We start from the raw sequence: 25,476 nt of genomic DNA on the forward strand, positions 1-25,476 counted from the left end.
GATATTATATTATTATTATTATTATTATTTAACTTAATACATAATAATAGGCCTAATAATAATACTAATAATAATAATAAAACTTGCTCAGTGCTCTGATTTAGCAGAATGATATGTGTACGGGGTGTGTTCTTGACATAGGTGGGGTCTTATTTTCAGAGATGGGGTGGCATTGGGTATTTTTCACAGAGGTGACATGATGGTGTGTGAGTGAGTAAATAGGTAAGGTAGCATTTTGTTGACATCAGCACTGCGCCAAAACGGACAGTTCCATCCGCTCGCTGCTGCCGACCTGAGTTTCCAGTGAAGGACTGAGAAGAACACAGTCAGAAAGCACTCTTTGTGCCTTTAAAAGTTAAAAATAACCTACAGATCAGCTAATTTGTCGTCTTTTTTCGGGTCTGTCCATCTGAAACATCTGCAGTGAGGGAGGTTTAATGCGAAGAGCAGCACGGGTAAATTATTGATTGGGACGGTCCTGCTATAAAAGGAGACGCCGCCTGGGTTCTGCTCTTGTCTTCAAACGCCAAGATGAGCTACGGATCCGACATCTACTCTGCCTCTTCCTACAGGAAGATCTTCGGGGACTCCACCCGCTTCTCAGCCTCTCCATCCCGGCTGAGCAGCCCCCGAAGCGGGTTTAAGTCCCAGTCCGTGACCCGAACCAACATCCCAAGCTCCTACAAGCGTTCCACCCGATCAGCCTATCCATTGTCTCTGGAAAGCTTGGACTTCACCCAGAGCACAGCGCTTAATAATGAGTTCAAAATCATCCGTACCAACGAGAAGGAGCAGATGCAAGGGCTCAATGACCGTTTCGCGATGTTCATTGATAAAGTTCGCAATTTGGAGCAGCACAACAAAGTGCTGGAAGCCGAACTCGTGACCCTGCGCCAGCGCCAGACAGAACCGTCCCGTTTGGCCGAACTCTACCAGCAGGAGATCCGGGAACTGCGGTCCCAACTCGACGAACTCAACGCGGAGAAGAATCAGATGATGTTCGAGCGCGACAGCATTGAGGAGGAACTTCAGAAACTCCATGAGAAGTTCGAGGAGGAGATGAGAATGCGCGAGGAAGCTGAGCAAACGCTTAGGGCTTTCAAGAAGGACGTGGACAACGCCACCATGGTGCGCCTCGACCTGGAGAAAAAGGTCGAATCCCTTCTGGACGAGATCAACTTCACGAGAAAGGTGCACGAGGAGGAGGTGGCTGAGCTCATGAACATGATCCAGGCTGCCCAGGTGTCTGTTGAGATGGAAGTGGCTAAACCCGACCTTACGTCCGCTCTCAAGGAGATTCGCGGCCAGTACGAGTCGATTGCGAGTAAGAACTTGCAGTCCGCCGAAGAGTGGTACAAGTCCAAGTTCGCCGATCTGAGCGATCAGGCCAACAAGAGCAACGAGGTCATTCGCGCGAGTAGGGAAGAGCTCAACGAGTTCAGGAGGCAGCTGCAGTCCAAGACCATTGAAATCGAGAGTTTAAAGGGAACCAACGAATCACTGGAAAGGCAGCTTCATGAGATGGAGGACAGGAACAACGCTGAGATCATGGGTTACCAGGTTGGTTTTCACTCTTTTTTTAAATGATTAAAAGCATATTGGCGCTTTCGTAACACAACCAAAAACAAAACAAAAATAACCAAACATTTTTTAAATAAAATATCAGCGTTTGAAACTTGTGTTTTTGTTAACCAAGCAGCAAACAAAAGATCCCTGTGAAATGGGCGTGACCACAGCAACTGACTGTATGTTAGCTACTGCTCTGTCCATGGTGCTAAATTTACTTCAGACAGTTACTTACCAGACAAAGCTAAATGAACAGCCTGCATTAGATATTTTATTTATAAGGCTTCCCAAACCTTTTAATATAACATCATAAAATAATGATAACAAAGTGTCATTTAATAATGAATGTAAGTGCTTTAGCCCATGACAAAAGCTTTTCCGCCAGCATCACATTTTAATTTAGGTAAAAGTAGCCTGTAAAATATTTCTTTCTTTCTTATTCTTTCTTTCTTTCTTTCTTTCTTTCTTTCTTTCTTTCTTTCTTTCTTTCTTTCTTTCTTTCTTTCTTTCTTTCTTTCTTTCTTTCTTTCTTTCTTTCTTTCTTTCTTTCTTTCTTTCTTTCTTTCTATATAATATATAACTATATCTTGTAACATCACCCAGGATTCAATTGGGCAGCTGGAGAATGAGCTGAGGACCACTAAGAATGAGATGGCCCGTCACCTTAGGGAGTATCAAGACTTGCTGAATGTCAAGATGGCGCTTGACATAGAAATTGCTGCTTACAGGTATAAACAAAGTTTGCTTTTGACATGTTTAGGTGTATGCTAGTCAAATGTCCGTTCAGTCATACTATCCATTTTTTTATCAACATACCTAAAATGAAAAGTGTGAGAATTACTCTTATGGTATCTGCTGATGTGATACAGAAATGTATTGCACTGTCATCACCACCTTTTCCACTCTTTGTTCACCCTCTCCTTTATCGCCCATCTCAGGAAACTGTTGGAAGGGGAGGAGACGCGTATCAGCACTGGGATCAACTACCCCACCCCCGGCTCGATGTCCGGCTATAGCTACCAGTCCCGTATGTACAGCAGCACCAGTGTGAGCGGAAAGAGAGAGGGCAAGGATGATGACGACAAACATCAGCAGAGCAGCAAATCCGGCAAAGGCTCCTCCCAGTCTGACGACTCCAAGAAGGGTGACAAGATCGACTCTGGAGACGTGAATTCCACCAACCAGAAAAACTAAATGTCTCACCCCTCTTTTACTTTCATCCTCTCCTCCCTCTGCCTTCTCCATTACTCTCTTTCCTTCCCCCAAGTAACTCCCTTCCAAAAAAGGGGGTCTCAGAGAGGAATCTAGTGTATTTCAACTTCACAGTCACAAGTCACAGGGCAGCAGTCCCTCTGTAGCAAACCACTAACTGCTCAAGACACCCCAGGTGTCACATTGTTCAATGCATATATTTCCAGGGCTGCACTGTGCTCATATCGCCCCTGTTAACTGCACTATAATGGGCTTCTCTCAGCACACTCTGTCAAGGAAATGTTTAAGTGTTTAGCTTTGTTGAAGGTAGCTTTTTCTGCTGCAGTTTTTTCCACAAGCTAGCTCAAAACTTGTCTCATAATGTAAGCTGTACGTAATGACAAAGCAGCCCTTGTAACAATTGTATCTATTTCTTGACTCCAGTTAACTTCTTGGCATGCTCATACATTCCTGCCAAATAAATAAATACAAATCCAGAACTAGACATGCACAACTTCAAAAAAGTCCCTTCAGTCAAATTCCTCTCCAAGACTGCTCTTGATTCCTCTTTAAACATCTTATTCCTACACCCACCCACTTGACAAGGATTTGAGCCTGATATCAAGTCCCCACTGCACGAGGTGTGTCTGGTGTTTGCATGGTGACTATATGTAGGTCCAATAGCAGTTTACCAATACTTTCTTAGCAGTGTGCCTGCCATCCCTCTCAGTACTTAAGGCTGCATTAGTTCTGGGAGCAAGAATGTTACACAATACTGCTGAAGCCTTTCACATGCTGCTAAATGCTAGTGATTAATAAGAAATTTGAGTCAATCAAGTCAGGGCACTTAAATGTATGTAAACAGCATCTCATCCATATCAACCGTCAGAACAAAAGGGAAAGGGTAGAATGATTGGAGAAATAGGGAGATAGGTATTGTGAAAAGAAAGTGAGAGTTTGAAAGACTTTTTTTGAGCCAGCTTTAAGTTTAGTATACCCTGCCGCTTCTGAGTTTGTCCAGAATTGGTTGTGTTTGGGCGGATGAAAGAAAACGAACTATATTTAGAAGTTAGAACATACATAAACATCTCAATAATCGTGTATACTTATGGATGCCTGAAGCACATTGGCAGTGTGGAAACGCAGTCACCAACACAACTTATCACGATGTGTCTCAAACACCTAAACTTCTTACTTGAATCTAGTTCTCTACACTCAGTGTACTCTCATGCAAAGAAGCCACTGTCATAGTGAACCTCCATGGGTCAACAATTAATCTTTTTAGTAAACTTATAAGATGTAAATGCTAGTCAAATATCCTCATAACACTTCTGCTACACTGCCAGGTTTTGATACCACTTGCCTCTTGCCTCTATGGCTTTGTTAAGCCTGACTTGCTGCACTCTTTCAATGGATAGTTTGAACGGATTAATATAGTTGGACTTTAATTTACTTTAAGAATTGTATTATAGGAAGCAAGTGAATGGATTTCTTTCTCTGTCGGAATTCATTTTTCCCGATAAACACTGTGACATTGGCATGCTTAGCTGCGAGGGAATGTCAGGCAAATCTGGAAATTTGTCTTTCCGTTCTCACAGATGCTCATTAGACCTGGTAACCCTGTCACAAAAATCTGCATCAGATCTGAAGGTTTTGGGAATTGTTCGGTTATTTTTGGGAGGGCCAAAGGTGATTGCAGAACGCGTAGCGACACAAGGCAGTTTGAAGAAGAAGAATTTCAAACCTGCACTGCCAAACTTTTGTAATGCATGTGCGATCAACATTCCTCCGTAAAAAGGCAACCCACATTTACACCAATATATAACAAATCATCTAAAATGCTACTTTTTATGTATGAATGCTCTAGGTTATAAATATGCCTTAAGCCACCAGCAGCTTTCTGAATCTGGCAGGGTGTGCATTAATATTTTATTTCTTTTAAGAATGTGACCTTGTTTGCTATCTAGTGTGTAGGGGCCACTGTCTACTGGATGACTGAAAACTTTAGGAGCTGAATGTAATTGATGTCATTTCTATTTATTCATTATCTTACTGCTGTATGGCACATGACCAATAAATACATTATGAAGCCCATCTCAACGTGTCTGTTGTTGGTGATTTAATATGATTTCTGAAAGCTCTGATGATCCTATAACTCTTAAATCCTACTGCAAACGGAGTTGTTTTAGTTTGTATCATTGTACAGCATTGTACATATTAATCCAGTTTTGGCAGTAGAACTCAAGGCATTAATGTCAATATTGATCATATTTGAATATTTTGTGGTTAAACCCTTACGGAACAAAAATGTATGGAAATATACTGCAGATTATAATGCGATATTTTATATAATACATTTCCATACAATTTTTGGAAGAAATTTCAAAAATAAAGTGAAAAGGAAATTGAAATATAATATGGGAAACTAGTGCTTATATTTTTTAGTATACTGCAATATATGCATTGTCCATGTATGGCTATATATTGATACATATCAAATATATCGAAATGAACACAAAAAATAGCATTACATGTAATTTTAATAGTTTTATCCACTTGACCAGCCAACTTAAAGTTGTATCCTTTATTTGCACAAACATGTTCTCATATAAATGTGAATGTATACACACACACACACACACACACACACACACACACACACACACACACACACACACACACACACACACACACACACACACACACACACACACACACACACACACACACACACACACACACACACACACACACACACACACACACACACACACACACACACACACACACACACACACACACACACACACACACACACACACACACACACACACACACACACACACACACATATATATACACACATTCACGGAATGAGTTACATCAGATTTGTTCCCAGCATGCTTTGCTTCTGACTGTTAAAGGAGAGTAAATGTTAAAATTAAGTGTTATTTCACATGTTTTGCTCAATATTAATAAAGGGAGAGATATGTTTTTTTTTTTAAGTTGTATTATTTTGTAATTTAAAAGGGTTTCTGGTGTGTGAAAGTTTTTGGGTTCCCATTGTGCTGAAGAGTAGAGCCTGTGGTGAGGTTGATGATTGGTCAAACACCATTAAGACTATTATAAAAGCTGTGATCTATTTAGTGCAGTGATATCCTCTTTGATAAATAATTTAGTACATGCAGGTGTAATTGTGCTATATATTGTTAACTAGCTTGACAAAATGAAACATTTATAATGCAAGAAAATTTAAGAAATATGTATTATCTTAAATTTTTCTCATTAGTGTGTTTTATACTGCAGGAGTAAATATATCTGCAATATATTATACACATGCAGTATCGTATCTTATCACATATCTGTATATGTATAGGAAGTGTATACATGAATACAAAATTACATACATAAGTGTAAGGGAAGGCAAACTAGTTTATGCATCTCTATTTTTATTATAATAATGGTCAGCCACTTAAGTATAATGTATACTTATGTTCAGCCTGCAGTTGATGAGATTGAGCTTGACTTTCAAGCCAGTTGAGTCATTGAGATACTATTATATTAGTTATATATATATTATTTTTTATTATTATTATTGCCTTTAAAATCTAATATAGTTTGTTAACTATAATAATCCTGACAAATACATATACATACACTCTAAAAAAAAGGTTCTATATGGCACCAAAAATGGTTCTTGGCTCGTAATCATAGGGGAACCTTTTTTTAGTGCTATATAGCACCAATTTTGGTGCTTCAGTGGTTCTTCAGCGGTTCTTCAGAGGTGCTATATAGCACCTTAGTCAAAGAACCGCTGAAGAACCACTGAAGCACCAAAATTGGTGCTATATAGCACTAAAAAACGTTCCCCTATGATTACGAGCCAAGAACCATTTTTGGTGCCATATAGAACCTTTTTTTTAGAGTGTATATATATTTAAAATTGGCAATTTATGTGAAAGCGATTAAAAATCTTAAAACTGTACATTACTAAACAACTGCAATTTAATTAAATATTAACAGCAAATATGGCACACATTTTTCCACATATAATGTGAGTAAAAACACAGCAGGAATCCCACCTTCAACTTTGTGCTTGTTGTGATCCATAATCCATCATGTTCTAGTTTATGTAAGTCTTTAGGGATCAGGAGTGAAGGGGATAAGGACAGTCTCGGTCTGCTGTGGATTTTCCTCTTAGTAAAAATCAATGGACATGTTGTATGAAATACATTCAGAAATTAAACATTTATTGTACACAGGACACACAGAATCAAGCTACATCTTTGCTATGTGAACACAGGCACACACAACCTTTGCCTTTATCAATCCCACATATGGTGTGGTAACACACTCATGTTTGCACCTCTGCACTGTTAGCTGATGTAGAGAGCTGTGTGGGCTCTAACATGCGCTGCAGTTCTTCAAAGATTTATATCCCTGCAATGCTGCCAACAAGCTATGAATGTCCCATTGTGACAAACGCACACCGAGACCCACCTCTCACACCCCAGGTATAAACAGAGGCCTTATTTTACCCATTTTCCAATGCCATTCTCTGTATCAGGCACATCTGTTTCCAGCAGACTAACATAATCAAAGACTGTATAATTTGTACATTGATGACTAACCTCCTACTGTATAGAGTCAGCATTTTTCTGTAGTATGTTGAGTTTACTTGATTAATTGAGTTACTTGGACGTGTTATCCACACCTCAGTGGACATAGACTCTAAATGACCTCTTCAGCTGTCTTGCTATAGAGACCAATCTGATATGAGCAGCCAGGCATTTCAAGAGAAATGAGAGTTTAGAGATTTTAGAGATGTAGCCATAGAGATGTGGATGGACATTGTGTGAATGCATGTGAATGTGTTAAACCTAGATCAGGTTTAATGAATTCATAAAAAATTATAATGAAATAACTATATTTATCCTGGATAAAATCCAATTATAGTATTTGGCAGTCGATGAATGAAAGAAAATGTTTAGCTATCCACTTTCATGTCACATGGCCATTATGGTGCAAGATTGTTGATGCATCATGCATGACATCATTATTATACAAAAATGATTAGAATTGGAATTTTTATTTCACTTAATATATGTATAATAAAAATATAAAACAAAGCCCAACTCATTATTTTTTTATTACAGCTACTTCAAACCAACAAAGCAAAGAACTACATTTTCCTAATACTGAGCATGCAATACACATGGACATTATCAGATTTATTAAAGTAAGTAACTGAAACTTTATTGTAGTTCACACAAAACACTTCTACATGTCCATATAGGCCTAGATAACAGTTTAGCCTTACTTATCTACAATCACTACAAATTGGATGAAAATGCATAAAATAATTCACACACACAAAAAAAAAAATCAAAATCGAAAGCTAAAGGTTCCTTACTTTCTAATGAAATAAAAACAGCACACTGAAACCTTCACCATAGATATACCAAATATGTTGCTTAAGGTGCTGGTCTGAAGTGTGTTAAGATTTGAGAACCAAATAATTGATGTCCAACCTGTGCCATGTTCAGTTTAAGAGCTGCAGTGGAGAAGATTATCATTGAATAATGCCTGAAAACACAGTATGTTCGTTTATCACACAAAACCATTAAATAGAAAACCTGGATTATCAACATTCTTCAAATAATCTTCTTTTGTGCTTTAGCAGAAGAAAGAAAGTCACGCGGGTTTGCAACATCACGAGGGTGAGTAAATGATGACAGAATTTTCATTCTTGGGTGAGCTATCCCTTTAACGCAATCAAACATGCATATGCACATCAGAGAAGATATACTGAATTATTCATGTTTTTCTCATGGTGTGTTTGAGCTGGTGGAAGAACAATGACTGGATGAGGCAACAGAGGGAAAATCTCACCTCAAAGTGTCCTCACTCTGACCTTCTCCCAGACAGCGGTCATCTTGCACAATTAGAAGAGGCAGGGGTGGTTGATGAAAGAGTCATTTTCTGAAACAAAAGAAATTATATTATTACTGTACACTCTTAAGAAAAATGGATCTAAATGGTACCAAATTAGGGTTCTTTGGCTTGTAACAATAGCAGAAACCTTTTTGGTGCTAAATAGAACCCTTTTTGAAAAAATAATTGTGCTTTGAAAGTGTTATATAAGACCTTAATGGTGTTATAAATAACCTTTTTAATAATATTAGTATCTTCATATTATTAATATTAGTATTATTATTTTTAATGTATTATTTATTAATATTGTTTTTTTAGTCATCTATCTGTCTTATTGCCCTCTATTTGGCATTAAAAACAGCATATTGTGTCAAATAGGTACTTTTATTTTTTATTGACATAGCAAATTGTAGAAAAAATGACAGCGCTCTAACGCTCAGTTAGCTGAATATATTAATAAATAACAATTGACATTGAACATGATATAGATGTAATGATGTAAACCAAGTTCCAGTGAAATATCTTCACAATCCTCTATTATGCACAAAATGACAATCCGTTCTTAAGGGACTTGAGAAAAATACTGACAATTCAGCTGATGTCATTTAAAGAGACCCTATTTTATAAAAAAATCCACCCACTCTTTTTTAATCCCCATAAATCATAAGCAGTGTCTCAGAATAAGCTGTTTGTCACATTGCACAGGCCCCGCCCACGGCTGCTGATGCCCTATTAGTATAAACCCCGCCCTGAGTGAGCTGTACACAGTCCGCCATGTTTATCTCCTCGCCAGAGCATTTAACAGCAGCATTCAAGTAAGAAATGCATTCTTATTTAAGCTACTAAATTTATTCAATCACGATGTTTCTGTTTTTCTTTTTTTCTTTTACAAACTTTTATACAGTTTTTTATGATTGCTTAAGCACAATTTTTTAAAAACAAGGCTCATTTTGTCAAAAAATGCACACAATTCAAACATCCACACACACAAGTAGCAGAACACATCAGTTCTTTTGCAAAATGAAACACTTCTTTCAAAATTTTACAATAATTTAACAAAACCCAATTTTGACACCGTATGGAACACACAAGGTTCATACAATCTGATTCTATTTGATTAATTTACACACTGTTGTTCTCAGTCTTAAACACTTGTAACATTTCTACTTTTTCTACTGCATATTGATGAAAATATTTATTTCTCTCCACGTTGTAAAATCATTTGATTCATTCATGCATTTTCAAAATCAGAACAGTCTAAATACAATATAGTACATGAACAAAAACATTTGTGGAGACAAAACAAAAGCATGATTTTACTTTTTTTTTTTTACGTAAACACCTAGCATCATCTCTTCGCCTAGCTGAATCTGGCCATAGCACTTCATCCACATCACAGGCGAAGAATCTTCTTGAATGGGGAATCCATCCTTGCACAGACCAAGGTATTGGAATGAAAATTGTGGATGATCATGAAACAGATCAGTGGAAAGATACCGATAACTCATCTGCTCTGCATCTATTTGTTTTATTCTGCTGTGACAATGTTGTGAAGTCTGTTTACAAATGTGAGAATGTGGGCCGAGTTGTAAGGACCTAAGTTGGCATGGCAGTGGAGGACCTCATTCTGTGTTATTGCAGCACACATTGTGATGTTGCCTCCATGTTGGCCCGGGACATTCAAAATAGCTCTGTGGCCAATCATGTTTCTCCCTTTTCTTCATACTTAAGTCAGGTTAAACCCAGACTCATCTATGAAGATAAATTCATATGGGATTGGATCAGCATCAATTAGCAAAACTCTGAAAAAAAGAGACAATATGTAAAAAGGTTGTATTGGGTGCACAATTCTGAAGTGTACTTACCTCCACATATTCATGCCGTAGGTCTTTTACTCTTTCAGAATTTCTTTCAAATGGCATTCTGTAAAGTTGTTTCATCTGTATGTGATGCTTTTTAAGGATTCTTCCCAGTGTTGATAGAAAGACCTGATTGACATTATTGAAAACTGTGTGGTCATTCAGGATGTTTTTCTGAATGTCTCTCAGACGGATCGGATTATTGGCCAAAACCATGTTTATGACAGCTCTCTCTTGTTCCTCTGTGAATATGGGGCCACTTCCTACTCTAAGTTCTCGACCCTCAATCCTATGTAGACCAATCAAAATACATGCAAATGTCACAGGACAGCACAACATTTGTTTCAAACATGGGACACAGTGAATGGTACCAAATAGTACTGATGGAGGTCATATAGTAGGCTAAATTGTACTGTAGATAGTAGACAAAAGTTTTGTTTTTTCCTGTGCTCTTGTCGAAATGTCTGAATTCCTGTAGTAACAGTATGCCTGCTGAGGTTGGGCTGAACTCTCTGTCCAGCCTCTCTCAATGTAAACCCATGGTTTACAACATGGTCAACCAAGGTTGCGCGAATCACATCTGATAAATTTGGTCCCCGTCTTCTTTGTCCACGTCCTATTCCAGGTCTACCTCTTCCTCTCCCCCTTCCCTTCTCTCCCACTCTACCCCCTTCCCATCTCTTTCCCTCTCTTCCCCTCTCTACCCCTCTTCCTCCACAGGCTCCCCCTCTCATTCTCACTCTTCCTCTTCCTCTTCCTCTTACTGCGACGTTCGCTTCCATTTTTGTTGTAGACAGGTGAACTCACCTGTTGATGGCAAAGAAGTGACATAATGCTAGATTTTTTTTGTCTAATGTAGAGAAGTGTGTTTACTGTTTTGCAAAACACTGTGTGTGGTGTTTTGCAAAAAGTGTGAGGCTGAGAATGTGCTTATAGTTGGAGTAGTACCAAACAGTTTCAAACAAGAAATTCTTCATCCCCTGTTAAAAAAACTTAATTTGGATCAAACAGTTTACAATAACTATAGACCTATTTCCAAATTGCCTTTTATTTTCAATATTTTAGAGAAAGTGATCTACGCACAGTTCTACTTTTGATATTTTAGACACATTCCAGTCGGGTTTTAGGACCTGTTACAGCACAGAATCAGCTTTGCTTAAGGTCACTAATGATATATTATTATCGTTGGATCACATGTTGTTCTAGTTTTACTAGATCTGAGCGTTGCCTTTGATACGATTGACCATGAGATTCTTCTCAACCATCTGGAATGTTGGGTTGGTGTCCAGGGTACAGCCCTCCAGTGGTTTGCATCGTATTTAAAGGATAGGACAGTTGCTCTGAATCTGGGACACTTTTCTTCCACATTGACACCTTTAGTTTGCGGTGTTCCTCAGGGGTCGATCTTGGGACAGTTGCTGTTTTCTCTGTATATGCTTCCTCTAAGCTCTATTCTTCAGAAGTATAGTATTGCGTACCACTACTATGCCGATGATCTTAGATAACACATGCTCTCTGTACAAATGCTACAGTGACATAAATCTTTGGCTTTCTAATAACTTTCTCCAATTAAATGAGAGCAAAACTGAAGTTTTGATTGTAGGTTCTGCCACATCACATGCATTTGCTGGTCATCTAGGTTCCCTGTCCTTAAAGCTTGATGATCATGTTAGGAGTTTAGGGGTAATTATGGACTAATCTCTAAACTTCAACAAACAGATTGGGGCCGTAGTTAAAGGTAGCTTTTTTTTAACCTGAGATCTATTGCTAAAGTAAAGCATTTTCTATCTAGAAAGGATTTGGAAATTGTGGTTCACTCCTTTATCTCATCAAGGTTTGACTACTGTAATTCGTTATATATTGGACTCCCCCAGACTGCCTTAGCCCGCATGCAGTTAGTGCAAAATGCAGCAGCAAGGTTTCTAACCTTGCGAGAAAGAGAGACCATATTACCCCTGTACTGCAATCCTTACATTGGCTTCCTGTTACTGTAAATTCCGGATAGATTTTAAAATTCTCCTGTTTGTCTACAAGGCAATTTCTGGCCTTGCTCTTCAATACATTAGCGATCTTCTCATTCCCTACTCTCCTTCTAGAGTTCTTAGGTCCTCAGACCAACGGTTTTTAAAGGTCCCTCACTGTAATTTTAAAATGAGAGATTGTGCTTTTTCCGTGGTTGGTCCGAAACTCTGGAATAGTCTCCCACTCCATGTGAGGTCAGCTTCTTCAATTTCCGTTTTTAAGTCCTTTTTAAAAACTAATTTTTGTTCTTTAGCATTTGAATAAGTAGTGTTTGCTTGGGTGTATGCAACATTAAATGTTGATCATAATGTTTTCATTTTTGTAAAGCACTTTGGGGAAACGGCTGTTGTTTAAAAATGTGCTATTAAACAAAATTGCTTGCTTGCTATAGTTGTGCAGATCTGGGCTGGGTTTCACTAACTAATTTTAATTTTAGTGTGCATGCAATCGTGAAAAAACTGTAATAGCATATACAGCAGTAGGTACTGTATATTACGCTGCTTTCACTTTAATATAAAGATCTAATATACACATGAGATTTCTCTACTTGCTGTTTGCATTCACAAACATAACCGACTGTGTTTATATGACATTTGTGTGTTTTTGACATAACCCTGTGTATTTGACTTAAGCACAATAAGACGAGAACGAGAAATTTGTTTAATACTCACGGGACGTACCGTCAAACAGCCAGCTTTCTGTGCGTGTGCTTCGGATTTGTGTGCTCAGAAAACCATATATCAGAAGCTTAGACTGATATGGCTTTACAACGCATGTAGATAATAACCTTACATGATGATTAAGAAGTGCAATGTCACATGAGTGTGACCGCGATAGAGATAAAAACCAAACAGATGTTTTATGCCCTGTCCCAAATGGCAAACGAAACACTTGCAGTCTTCCTATGAGTCCCAACTTTCGTGCAGCCATTGTAAGTCCACAAGACCGAAAGTGCATATGAAGTGTGCCATTTGGGACATGGCCTTTGTTTTTGGCAGAGTTTTCGAGGCACAAAGGCTCCGCTCGCCAGGGTAGCTCATTTGTATTTAAAGATATATACATGAAAACAGCATGTTTTTCTTTCCACTCAAAAATGACATGGTATAATACACTTTTTCTCAATTGTTTAAACACAAATACTGGTACTTGAGTCACAATGACCACAACATGCAATTCATGCACCAACCCCCTGAACCAATTCTGCTAAACTACAAGCACAATTCCTGCTTTAAACTCAAATTGCAGTTCTAAAACACTTCAAAATACTACACACAATTCTCTGCATTTGGCACAATTTTCATCTAGAAAATCTCTTGTTTTCACAAGGAACACACTGCCATTCAAATATGCACACTGACTCATCACATGGGCAAACACCTGTCACACAGTTTTACAATTAACAGACAGAGCGTTAGCATAATTTTGGAGCAGCATAGTTTTTTTTTATTTATTTTTTTTACTGTAACTGTATACAGTAAATTCTTCTGTAGTTTTGTACCACTGTATGTGCAACTTTGTGTTGGTTGGGATGTACATTGTTTTTGTGGGGAAAATGAAATATATTTGTTACCGTGTATTTGAGTGTTCTGAGTATAAAAACAATATTCTCAAATATTTTACAACACACTTATGTATGTACTGTGTGTAGTAAGTGTAACACTGAACCAAAAAAAGACCTCATTATGATGAATAGAGAAGAAGTGATAGTGTTTTACATTGAGCACATCAGTGTTCAAATTGTTCTTATAAATGTATATTCATATGATGGTTTGTGTGTGTCATTTGAAAACAAAATACCAAATAACATTGTTTTGAATGTAAAGTTTCATTTTGCAGGAGAATTGAGAGGTTTTGCCCATTGTGTGTGTGTATTTTTTGATTTGTGTGGAGAGTTCTGAGAGTATGAGGCATGCTTTCAGAAAATGTGTGTAAACAATCGAGAAAAACTGTAAATGATCTGTGGGGTATTTTGTGCTGAAACTTCACAGACATATTCTGGGAACAGTCTTATGTTACATCTTGTAAAAAGGGGCTTAATAGGTCCCCTTTAATATAATCACCTGAGGTGAAAAAAAGTAACTATCAATATGATAAGACACAATCTAAACATCAGTCATTAACAAACGCTGACTTTATCAGTTCTTCAGTCATGCCCAAGGCACAGTGAGCCAATCAATTTAATCATCACAAATGCCCCTCAAAATGACTGAGATAAAACAGAAAGTCAATGAAGAGCACCGGGCTGTGGAGTCACCTGTCAGCAAAGTGTTAACCGGCCTGCTGCAGCAACTGTTGCCGTGGATACTGTTGCCAAGCCCCAACCCACCGTGCCCTTGCAGCACTGAGAGATGCTTGTGGGAAGCCGCACGCACACTTCACAAGCCCACCCTCCAGACAGTGAGTAATCAAGAGAAAATGGATTTATAAGGAGACAGATGAAGGAACAGCCTGAAGTTCTACAGGGGAAAAAAAAGACTTTCAATGTCCTCAATAAGTACATCATAGTCATTTAAAGTATTGTGCTTCTAATGATGTGTTCCACAATGTCATCCCCTAAAAAACGGTTTCAAATGTGGTTTGAAAAGATTTGAAAAATAGGATGAGAGAAATGGACCTGTTTCTCAAGCCATTTTAATCCATTCTGTAGACCACAGAGCGAATGATATTGCTATTACTGTACATCAAGCAATCGTTTGTCGATTCAAGTGAACAAATTCAAATGGAGAAAACTGCTCATTCCTCAAATACAGCTAGATTAGATGGTATTTCCATGGGGATGCTAAATAATACAGCCCCCATGATGCAGCTACACTGAGTTCTCATCAACTTTAGTAAACCTGCAGGCCTTTCCTGAGGGAAATCACTAGATACTGTGTAATGAGTCTGTATAGAGTCTACCATGAGTCATCAGCTTATGGGTATCCTGGGGTGAGAGGGAATGAGAAAGAGTTCTTGAACACATATCTCTGACGTATGCAAAAACACTGAAGAAGTTAAGAAGCAGCAAAGCTATAGTCGATTTATACTGGGAGTTACAAAAGAAAAGTGTTGGGAATGTCACCCTATTTTTTGCTTCTTAACAATGCACATAAGGATGCTGTCTTTTTCTGGATTGTCTGTATGTGTGTGTGAAAGTGACAGAGAAAGAAACTGAGCTAAAAATAGCACACACAGACACAACAGAGAGAGACTATTCAGAGAGACACTGTCACTATTCTACTTGATGCCTCACAAACTACTGTACACCATCCCCACATGCACACACACACACACACACACACACACGCACGCACGCACGCACGCACGCGCACACACACACACAGGTTTGATTTGCTATCTGACGACATTCCATAGGCGTAATGGTTTTTACACTGTACAAACTGTACATTCTATCCCCCTGCCCTAACCCTAAACCTACCCATCACAGGAAACATTCTACATTTTTACATTTTTAATAAAACATTGTTTAGTATGTTTTTACAGTTTTTTTTATTCGCTTTGGTACTATTTTCACAAGTAAGGTGTACATTTTCAAAACTCTTGGTACAAAAATCCAAACTCACACTTGTAACACATCTAGTCATTCTTTAAAAACCTGATCTCATGCTTTCATTCAGTTGCACATATTTTCAGTCCACATAATCATTGTTTCAAACACAAGATTATTATAATATGTAATGAGAACATTTGGTTTAATCACCGAAACACAACAATATTATCTTCTTTCAGTTTAGTACTTTAAACAATCAGTTCATCCAACAGCGAACAATGCAAGATACATGTTTCAAATCTCCCTCGTTGCTGAATTATCTACAGTACTAACAGGCTACATATGCCTCATTAGAAAATACACTTACATTACCTAACTTATGTCATTGAATCCATGATGTTTGTAATAGTATTATTCAGTGTGTTATCTGGTGTGATAAAGTTGTGACACAGCCATGAGGTTCTGTGCTATATCAGAGTTTGCTGCCAATACATTTTCTCACTGTTTATGACTGAATCTACTGTAGTTGAGCTTTATAAGGGTTACAGTTACAGTAATGTGACAGTCTCTACCACGGTAATCGGTTTACAGTATCACATGGCATACATACTGTAATGTAAAATGCTATATTTGATGCCATCTGTCTCCCTTCTTCAGATTTTTGATCAGTCTGATTTACACCGTCATTGACTATTTCCACTCCCTTATACTCTATTCTGCTCTATTCACAAATTGCAAATATTTCTGCCCCCCCCCCCCCCCCCCCACACACACACACACTCCATAGACTCTCCATAGACATTATGATTGTTATACTGTACAAACTCTATATTCTCTCCCTTTACACTAAATCTACCCATCACAGAAAAATGTCCGCATTTTTACGTTTTAAAAAAAACTCATTCTGTATGATTTATAAGCTTGATCAAAAAATGTCCCCGCAAGGGATATTAGGATATTACCATCATTATGGGGACATTTTGTCCCCATAATGTAGAGTTTACCAGGCCACACACACACACACACACACACCTTATAATAAATCACTTATAATGTAAAAATAATTAATGTCATATGGTTATCCATTTCGGAAATTGCAAACAAATTAGAAACTGTGTCTACTCAATATCTACAGAAATCTATTGGTGTACCAAATGATTGATTGATTAACCATTAAGGTCAGTTGGATTAAATAATAGACGCATGTATTAAACTGAACGAGAAGAGATGCAAAGCAAAAGTTTGATAGTAAGAGCTTTATGAAAGGCAGTTACTGTGAATGTAACATTTATAAAGATGAAACAGTTATTTTAAAAGGATACTTTGTGGTTTTGTGAATTGTATTCACACAATTGAAAATATGCTGAAATGTGCACTTTTGATGATCTGTTGTGATATTAGCACTATGAGTTTTGAAAATGTACACCTTGCTTGTGAAAATAGTACCAAAGCGAATAAAAAAAAAAACTGTAAAGCTATTTTAAATATGAGGACATATGAAATGTTTACGTTGTAATACCAGTGTAATACCTGCGTCATTATACAAATTTGTGCCCTCATGAATCACAAAAAAACACACACACACGCAAACGGGCACACGCACCCACACGCACGTACACGTCGTACACCGTACAGGCACACACACGCGCACACACACTCACACACACACACACACACACACACACACACACACACACACACACACACACACACACACACACACACACACACACACACACACACACACACACACACACACACACACACACACACACACACACACACACACACACACACACACACACACACACACACACACACACATGCACATTCAAATACTAAATAATGGTTCTATGGGATTTTCAGTCATTACTCAGTCATCATGTTTCATCATAGTTTTTTTTACAAGTAATTTTATAATACAACATAATGCAAGAAATAAAAATGTTTATCAATAGTTGTAATTAATTATAATTAATTATGTCCCTTACCTACAAATTCAATATTCAGTACACAAATTGCGTAATAATGAATATTCCTATTGGAGCAAGGTTTATGTTCAATGAAAAAAAGGATTAACAAATGTATGAACTGATTTCATATAATCCTGATAATCCTCATAATCCTGATTAGGATGTAATTGTACATCAACATCAAAATATTATATTTTATAAAATGTTAATATGAACATATATTTCTTTTAAAGCCCTCCACAAAATATTCCCTGCAGCATGCAACATTTTTATCCAACAGATATTGTACTTCACATTCAACTGCAATTCTAGAGAGATTTAAAACAAAAGTACTCCAGCATTGTGTTGTGTTAAAACCTTTTTTGACAGTCAAGCCTTTTAGATAATAGCTTTCAAAAGGTACATGTCTATTCAGAGGAGGCTCATTATTTTGGCTGCAGTGGCACCAGACAACAACCCTTTCCCTTTGAGACATTTCCTCAAATGCACTATGGCTGATGGGTGTTTCCTTTAGTGTGAACATTCACATTTACAGAGTTTGCACCTTTACTTCTGCTAATAAGATTTTACAAGTAGGTGACAAAGCATGACTTGGCTGGCATAACTGAACCAGAGAAAACAACAGAAACACCTTTATGAAACATGATTTTTATACGGTACAAACTGTATAATCTATCCCCTAACCATACCCCTACTCCTAACCCTACCCATCAAAGAAATGTAAGAAAACTTTCTACATTTTTTACATTTTCAAAAAACATCACTTAGTCTGATTTATAAGTTTTTTTTCCTCATGGGGAACAAAAAATGCCCCCATAAGGACAAATATTTTGGATATTGTCATCTTTTTAGGGACATTTTGTCTTCATAATGTAGGGTTTACCTGAACCACACACACATATACACTCACCTAAAGGATTATTAGGAACACCATACTAATAACAATTGGCACTAAGGGGCCTAAAGTGTGCTAAGGAAACATCCCCCACACCCTTACACCACCACCACCACCAGCCTGCACAGTGGTAACAAGGCATGATGGATCCATGTTCTCATTCTGTTTACGCCAAATTCTGACTCTACCATCTGAATGTCTCAACAGAAATCGAGACTCATCAGACCAGGCAACATTTTTCCAGTCTTCAACTGTCTAATTTTGGTGAGCTCGTGCAAATTGTAGCCTCTTTTTCCTATTTGTAGTGGAGATGAGTGATACCCGGTGGAGTCTTCTGCTGTTGTAGCCCATCCGCCTCAAGGTTGTGCGTGTTGTGGCTTCACAAATGCTTTGCTGCATACCTCGGTTGTAACGAGTGGTTATTTCAGTCAAAGTTGCTCTTCTATCAGCTTGAATCAGTTGGCCAATTCTCCTCTGACCTCTAGCATCAACAAGGCATTTCCCCCACAGGACTGCCGCATACTGGATGTTTTTCCCTTTTCACACCATTCTTTTTAAACCCTAGAAATGGTTGTGCGTGAAAATCCCAGTAACTGAGCAGATTGTAAAAATTATACTGAGACCGGCCCGTCTGGAACCAACAACCATGCCACGCTCGAAATTGCTTAAATCACCTTTCTTTCCCATTCTGACATTCAGTTTGGAGTTCAGGAGATTGTCTTGACCAGGACCACACCCTTAAATGCATTGAAGCAACTGCCATGTGATTGGTTGATTAGATAATTGCATTAATGAGAAATTGAACAGGTGTTCCTAATAATCCTTTAGGTGAGTGTATGTCTGGTTCGCTATATTTGTGGGGACTCTCCATAGATGTAATGGTTTTTATACTGCCCATCATAGAAAACTGCATTTTTACTTTTTCAACGTAATACATTCATTATGTATGATTTATAAGCTTGTTTCCTCATGGGGACCACAATTTATGTCCCCACGGTGACACGAGCCCCCTAGAGTCAGTGAGCATTCAGGTTGAAGTCCCCACCGGGATAGAAAAACATGAACACATACACCCCTCCCACACACAATGTTGGGTTTCCATGTTTATGGGGACATTCAGCATAATGTTTTTTTATACTAACTGTACATTCTATCCCCCTACACTAGCCCTACCCCTAGACCTACCCACCACATGAAAATTTCAGCTATTTTAGATTTTCATAAAAAGATCATATGATTTATTAGCGTGTTTCCTCATGGGGTCAGAAAAAAAAAAGTCCCCACAAGGTCAAAATGTACTGGATTTTCTATGCTTTGGGGGACACTGAATGCTGAAAAGGTGAGAAAATAATGGCAAAGAAAAAAGATAAGTTTGGGAAAAGAACGGAACAGGATTAAGACGGTAATAGACCCTTTTCACATTTCAGGGTTTCTCAGAGCGGAAGTCGTAATAGTTGGGTTAAATATTATAGCTGTGAATGAGAGAATACATTAAATATTTTTTTGTGTGCCCATTTGCTCAAATAGCAAAAGAAAAATGCCACACGAGAGTGATTTCACCACTTTCAAAAAGAGGGAAAAAATAGAGATAGATTGATAACGGCAGTCAATAGAGAGAAATATGTTAATTTTTACCATCACTCCCATAGACGCTGCATCAGAAACACCCTCACAGCAGCGGTAACTTGTCTTTTGTAATGTGATGCAAAAATAATAAAATACAAAGTTTTAGTGTTATAAATGTACATATATATATATATATATATATATATATATATATATATATATATATATATATATATATATATATAAAAAATTAAAATACAAAAAACGTTGCATTATTGATGACTGTTAAAACGCGTCATCACAGTCTGTGAAAAGGGTCTATAGGAGATAAAAGTGTCAGAATGCCACACCCTTTGAAATGTGTATGTGTGTGGAGGGGGGATGTGATGCGTGAAGGGAGCAGGGCGGTTAGCACACACAGGCACATCCCACCAATGTTGCATACATGTCATACTGCAGAGGAGAAGAAGGGGAGAGGGATAATGCTGCATTGCCCTTCATCGCAGGTGCACATAGACACGCTATTTGCTGCAGTAGACATGTGGGAGGTATGTTATGTTGAAATGAGACAGACACATCATTCCATGTTTAAACAATAATAGGGGGGGAAAAAAATCTAATTTACATGGCACAAACATTCTAATTCAAATTTTTTTGAAGTGATGGTTCTTTATGTTCTTCATTGAAAATTCTCAATGACATCTAACCATAGCCCAATAATAGACTAATCATCTAGAACATGAACATGTCAAAGAAATGAAACCAGACACCTTGTAATCACTGTTGACTTTGCTTACACAATGGAATATTATACATCTTGCAAGTTATTTTGGCAAAAAAACGACATGTAACCAAATTCAAGATTATTTTGGCTAGAAGTGGGTGTGGCGAGCAGCGAGGCTGAGGGACCGTGAGAGCGGGACGAGGCCACGGTCATTAGTGATGATGAGCGCCAGCTGCGTGCCGCATCGGCCTCGTGTCTCACGGAGGAGTGACGGGAGTATAAAGGAGGAGCGACGACAGTGAAGGATGAGAGAGGACCAGGCCTGGATTTGTGTTTTGTTTGCGTTTTGTTATCTGTGTGCGCGGCAGTTGTCCGTGAGAGGCTGCCGCTTTTACTTTCATTTTGTGTTCATTTATTTTGATTAAAAGTTGTTGAATGTTCGCCAGTTCCCGCCTCCTTCTTCCCACACGAACTAACATTACTACAGTGGGTTACTCATAGTCGGACTATATCGGGTCTATAGTTAACCGAGACTGTGAAATGATAGCTATTGCTTGCTGGGCTCTGCTTCTCAATGAATAACATTCATTTTGGAAATAACATTATGGCGCTTCCTTTGGCAAGGAAAGGGGCAGTTATTTAGGCCCCCTCCTAGTTGGGGGCAATTATTAATAAACTCTATTATTACAAATATTAGCTTCCTGCTTCTGTGTCTCAGTCCTTCATTTGTTGCCCCTCCAGTCCATACCTGGAGGTGATAGTGTGAAAATAGTGGGGGACTATGTTAAAGGATTTGTTCACTTCAAAATGAAAATTTCCTGATATTTTACTCACCCCCATCTCATCCAAGATGTTCATGTCTTTTCTTTCACAATCATGTCGGAAACGTAGAACTACCGCCTACGTCTAGTGTGACGTTTTCGACGTGATTTCGCAATCACTGGTGAGCGCAGAGCAGCGCAAGATGAGCAATTAAGGTAAAAAAAGTATATTCATTTTAAATGTTTTTGGGGAAAATGACCGATCGCTTCGCTAGATAAGACCCTATTCCTCGTCTGGGATCGCGCAGAGCCTCTGAAGCCTTTCGAAGCGCTTTGAAACTGCATTGATTTGGACCTTCAACATTTTGGTTGCAATGGAAGTTAATGGTGGAATGTTTTCCTCAAAAAAACGTATTTTCTTTTCGACTGAAGAAAAAAAGACATGAACATCTTGGTTGAGATGGGGGTGAGTAAAATATCAGGAAATTTTCATTTTCAAGTGAACTAATCCTTTAATGTGATTTCGTGCATGAGGAGTATTTGGACAGAGTATAGAAGTGGACATCATCACAGCTGACGATCGCTGGAACTGTAAGAATGGGCAACCATCAGCCGAAAAGGGGAAACTTTGTTGAGATTAGCATGACAGCGCTTAGCTCGACGGTGATTTCACAGCACAGTGAGCAGGCATTTGGTCAGTATAGCATATAGTGGGTATTTCATTCCCATATAGCATCAACTACATGACACAGTGTCATGTGGTGGGACACCATTCACTGAGCTAATGATATTTTCCATACCCTACCCCTAAAGCTTATACACTTCTTTCAAAGATTTTTATGGTTATTTATTATATTTATTAAATTGTTGTTTGTTTTTGTTCTCATTGTGACATCTGGCTTGCTGTTGATTTCAGGTTTTACTCTCCTTGGGGGGACCAAATTGGTCAAATCTACCCCCAAACACACACACAAATAGCCAACGATGCTGATTTGCTGACAGCAGTCGAAGGGCTGATGGGAGAATTGTGTGTGAACATAAACAGCGATTGATTAGCCTAGCCACCACTCTCCACACTACTCTGATCTAGATGTAATTAAATAAGCTATATGGCTCCATCTTTGCTATTGATTTGTCTATTCAAACGCAAATGTTTCTCTGCCATATAAGGAATGCTTCCAGATCATTACAGTTTTTTACAATCGCTATGACAATTTTTTCAACACTTTTAACAAATTTCCTAAACTCTTAACGCACTACCACACCTACCACACACAATTGGCAAAACGGTTAATTTCATGTTCAAAATCACACATTGTAAACTAAACTCTAACACTTATTTTCTAAATAAAATAACACACTACAACAATACACTAACACATGTTCTCTTCCAACAGAAACATTTAGTCAATCATAGGACAATGTTATAAAAACACTAACATCAGATGGAATTACAGAAACTGCATTATTTTTTTTTGTCAGATCTGCCCTTATACAATAGACTGTATATTTTATTGATCATAGATTGTGTGTCGTTTGAAGACTCTCCACATTTGTGTTTTGTTGGGTTTAGTAAATGCATGCATTTTGTTTCTTTTGCTGCAGAAATTCAATACAAAAAATGAATGACCCATCTCAGAGTAGCTTTATAGAATGCCCTTCAGTTTTATTTCATTATCAGCAATCACCATGTTGACAATAACAAGTTCCTGTTCTTCATTTAGGAGCTTTCATCTGCCCCCTGAAGGGGGTAGATGTTGAATCCTTAGAGGGACAAAATACAGTTAGGGACCAGAGGCATACAGTCACTGTAATACATGGTAAAATTACTTACACTTTGCAGTAGGAGAAGCCCTTATACAATATCCTACCTGTTGGTATCTTGAAAAATCTGGATAATGGATGCCACTGTGTCCCGGCTGAGATTTGGCTGTACTCGTTCACCAGCCTCTCTGTATGATAGCCTGTGGTTTATGACATGGTCTATGATAGTAGCTCTTATTTCATCAGTTACCCCAATCCTGGCCCTTCTTTGAGCGCCACCATGCATTCCGAACTCCTCAATCCCTACCTTGCCCTTGTCCAGGCATTCCTCTCACTTGTCCCGGTACTCGTCTTCCTCTCCCTCATGCAGGCCTTTTTCTGACTTTCTTTGTGTTGCTCATATTGTTCCTTTTTCACACAAGATCAGCCCAAATAGGCCCTCTTTTACTGTATACCATATGGTCATGTGAAAGAACATCGACACCTAAACAATTCCTAGATATGAATCAGCTGTGATTTATATATTTGCATAACTTCAATCGGCTGTTTATCAGTACCAATGGAATAAAATACAGGGGATATATTTGTGTTTCAATTCTCAATATAAACAGCTGTTTACCTTCACTCTAGTCTATAAGGTTAGGGTTTAGAACAAGGTGTTATCTGTTCTGACATACAGTGTTAAAGCATTAGTAAATTTGGCAGTAAAAATCCATTGTTTTGGCCTTGGTTGAGCTTGTGTGTAAAAGAAGTTCAAGCATTTTAAATTTGTGTTAACTATATGCATTTTGTATAAAAGCAACAATAAATGTGTTAATTGTATAGCCTTCACAGACAGATGTTATGCTAACTCTGTTAAGAGTTTAGGAAATGTGTTAAAAGTATTTAAAAAATTGTCATAGCGATTGTAAAAAACTATAATACAGTGCACGCTAATTGCATGTTAATCATCTAATTTCTATAAATGAGGTTACGTATCTGCTTACACCCTTTTCTTAGAACTTACGAAAATTCCAATGAAATCAGATATTACACCCAGTTCTTCACAGAAGCAGTCTTTAAAGTGGTGAGCAGAATTCTCTTTGATTGTTTCCATAGAGACATGGCATTTCAACCTCTGACTTGATTGGTTAATGCAAATGACATGCCTTTGACTGTGACTAGGCACATTTAGAGAGGCACCCATATCACTCAAGCCATTACATACGTCTTCTTGATTATTCAAATTTTCAAAAAGAGGGGGGATTATTTTAATATTTCTGTATTTAACATCTTATTTTCAGATACACTATAAAAAAAAAGGTTCTATATGGCACCAAAAATGGTTTTTGGCTCGTAATCATAGGGGAACCTTTTTAAGTGCTATATAGCACCAATTTTGGTGCTTCAGTGGTTCTTCAGCGGTTCTTTGACTAAGGTGCTATATAGCACCGCTAACTATGGGGCTATATATAGCACCGCTACCATATACAGAACATGTTAAGATATGGTGCTATATAGCACCAAAAGTGGTTCCTCTATGATTACGACGAAGAACCATTTTTGGTGCCATATAGCACCTTTTTTTTAGAGTGTAGGATCAAAATCCTTTTGGTGAAATAATTCATCATATTCATTATTGAGAATAAACATAAGATTTGATTATTTTCAAGGCTTATATAATTTATTTAAAAAGGAATGTATAAAATTCACATGTATTATGAAATTGACATAATACATAATTAGTAAATT

At 37.9% G+C, this 25,476-nt stretch overlaps 1 protein-coding gene across 1 annotated transcript; it reads left to right on the forward strand.

The window, feature by feature from the left end:
• Positions 1-185: 185 nt before the first annotated feature.
• Positions 186-4,851, forward strand: inab (internexin neuronal intermediate filament protein, alpha b). The gene is made up of 3 exons (XM_079811580.1): positions 186-1,560; positions 2,170-2,294; positions 2,505-4,851. Exons 1-3 carry the CDS (start codon positions 532-534, stop codon positions 2,758-2,760), a joined length of 1,410 nt encoding a protein of 469 aa, XP_079667706.1. The 5' UTR covers positions 186-531; the 3' UTR covers positions 2,761-4,851.
• Positions 4,852-25,476: the final 20,625 nt, after the last annotated feature.

Source organism: Gobio gobio (genome assembly GCF_949357685.1).
Source record: "Gobio gobio genome assembly, chromosome: 3".
NCBI classification, from domain to species: domain Eukaryota; kingdom Metazoa; phylum Chordata; class Actinopteri; order Cypriniformes; family Gobionidae; genus Gobio; species Gobio gobio.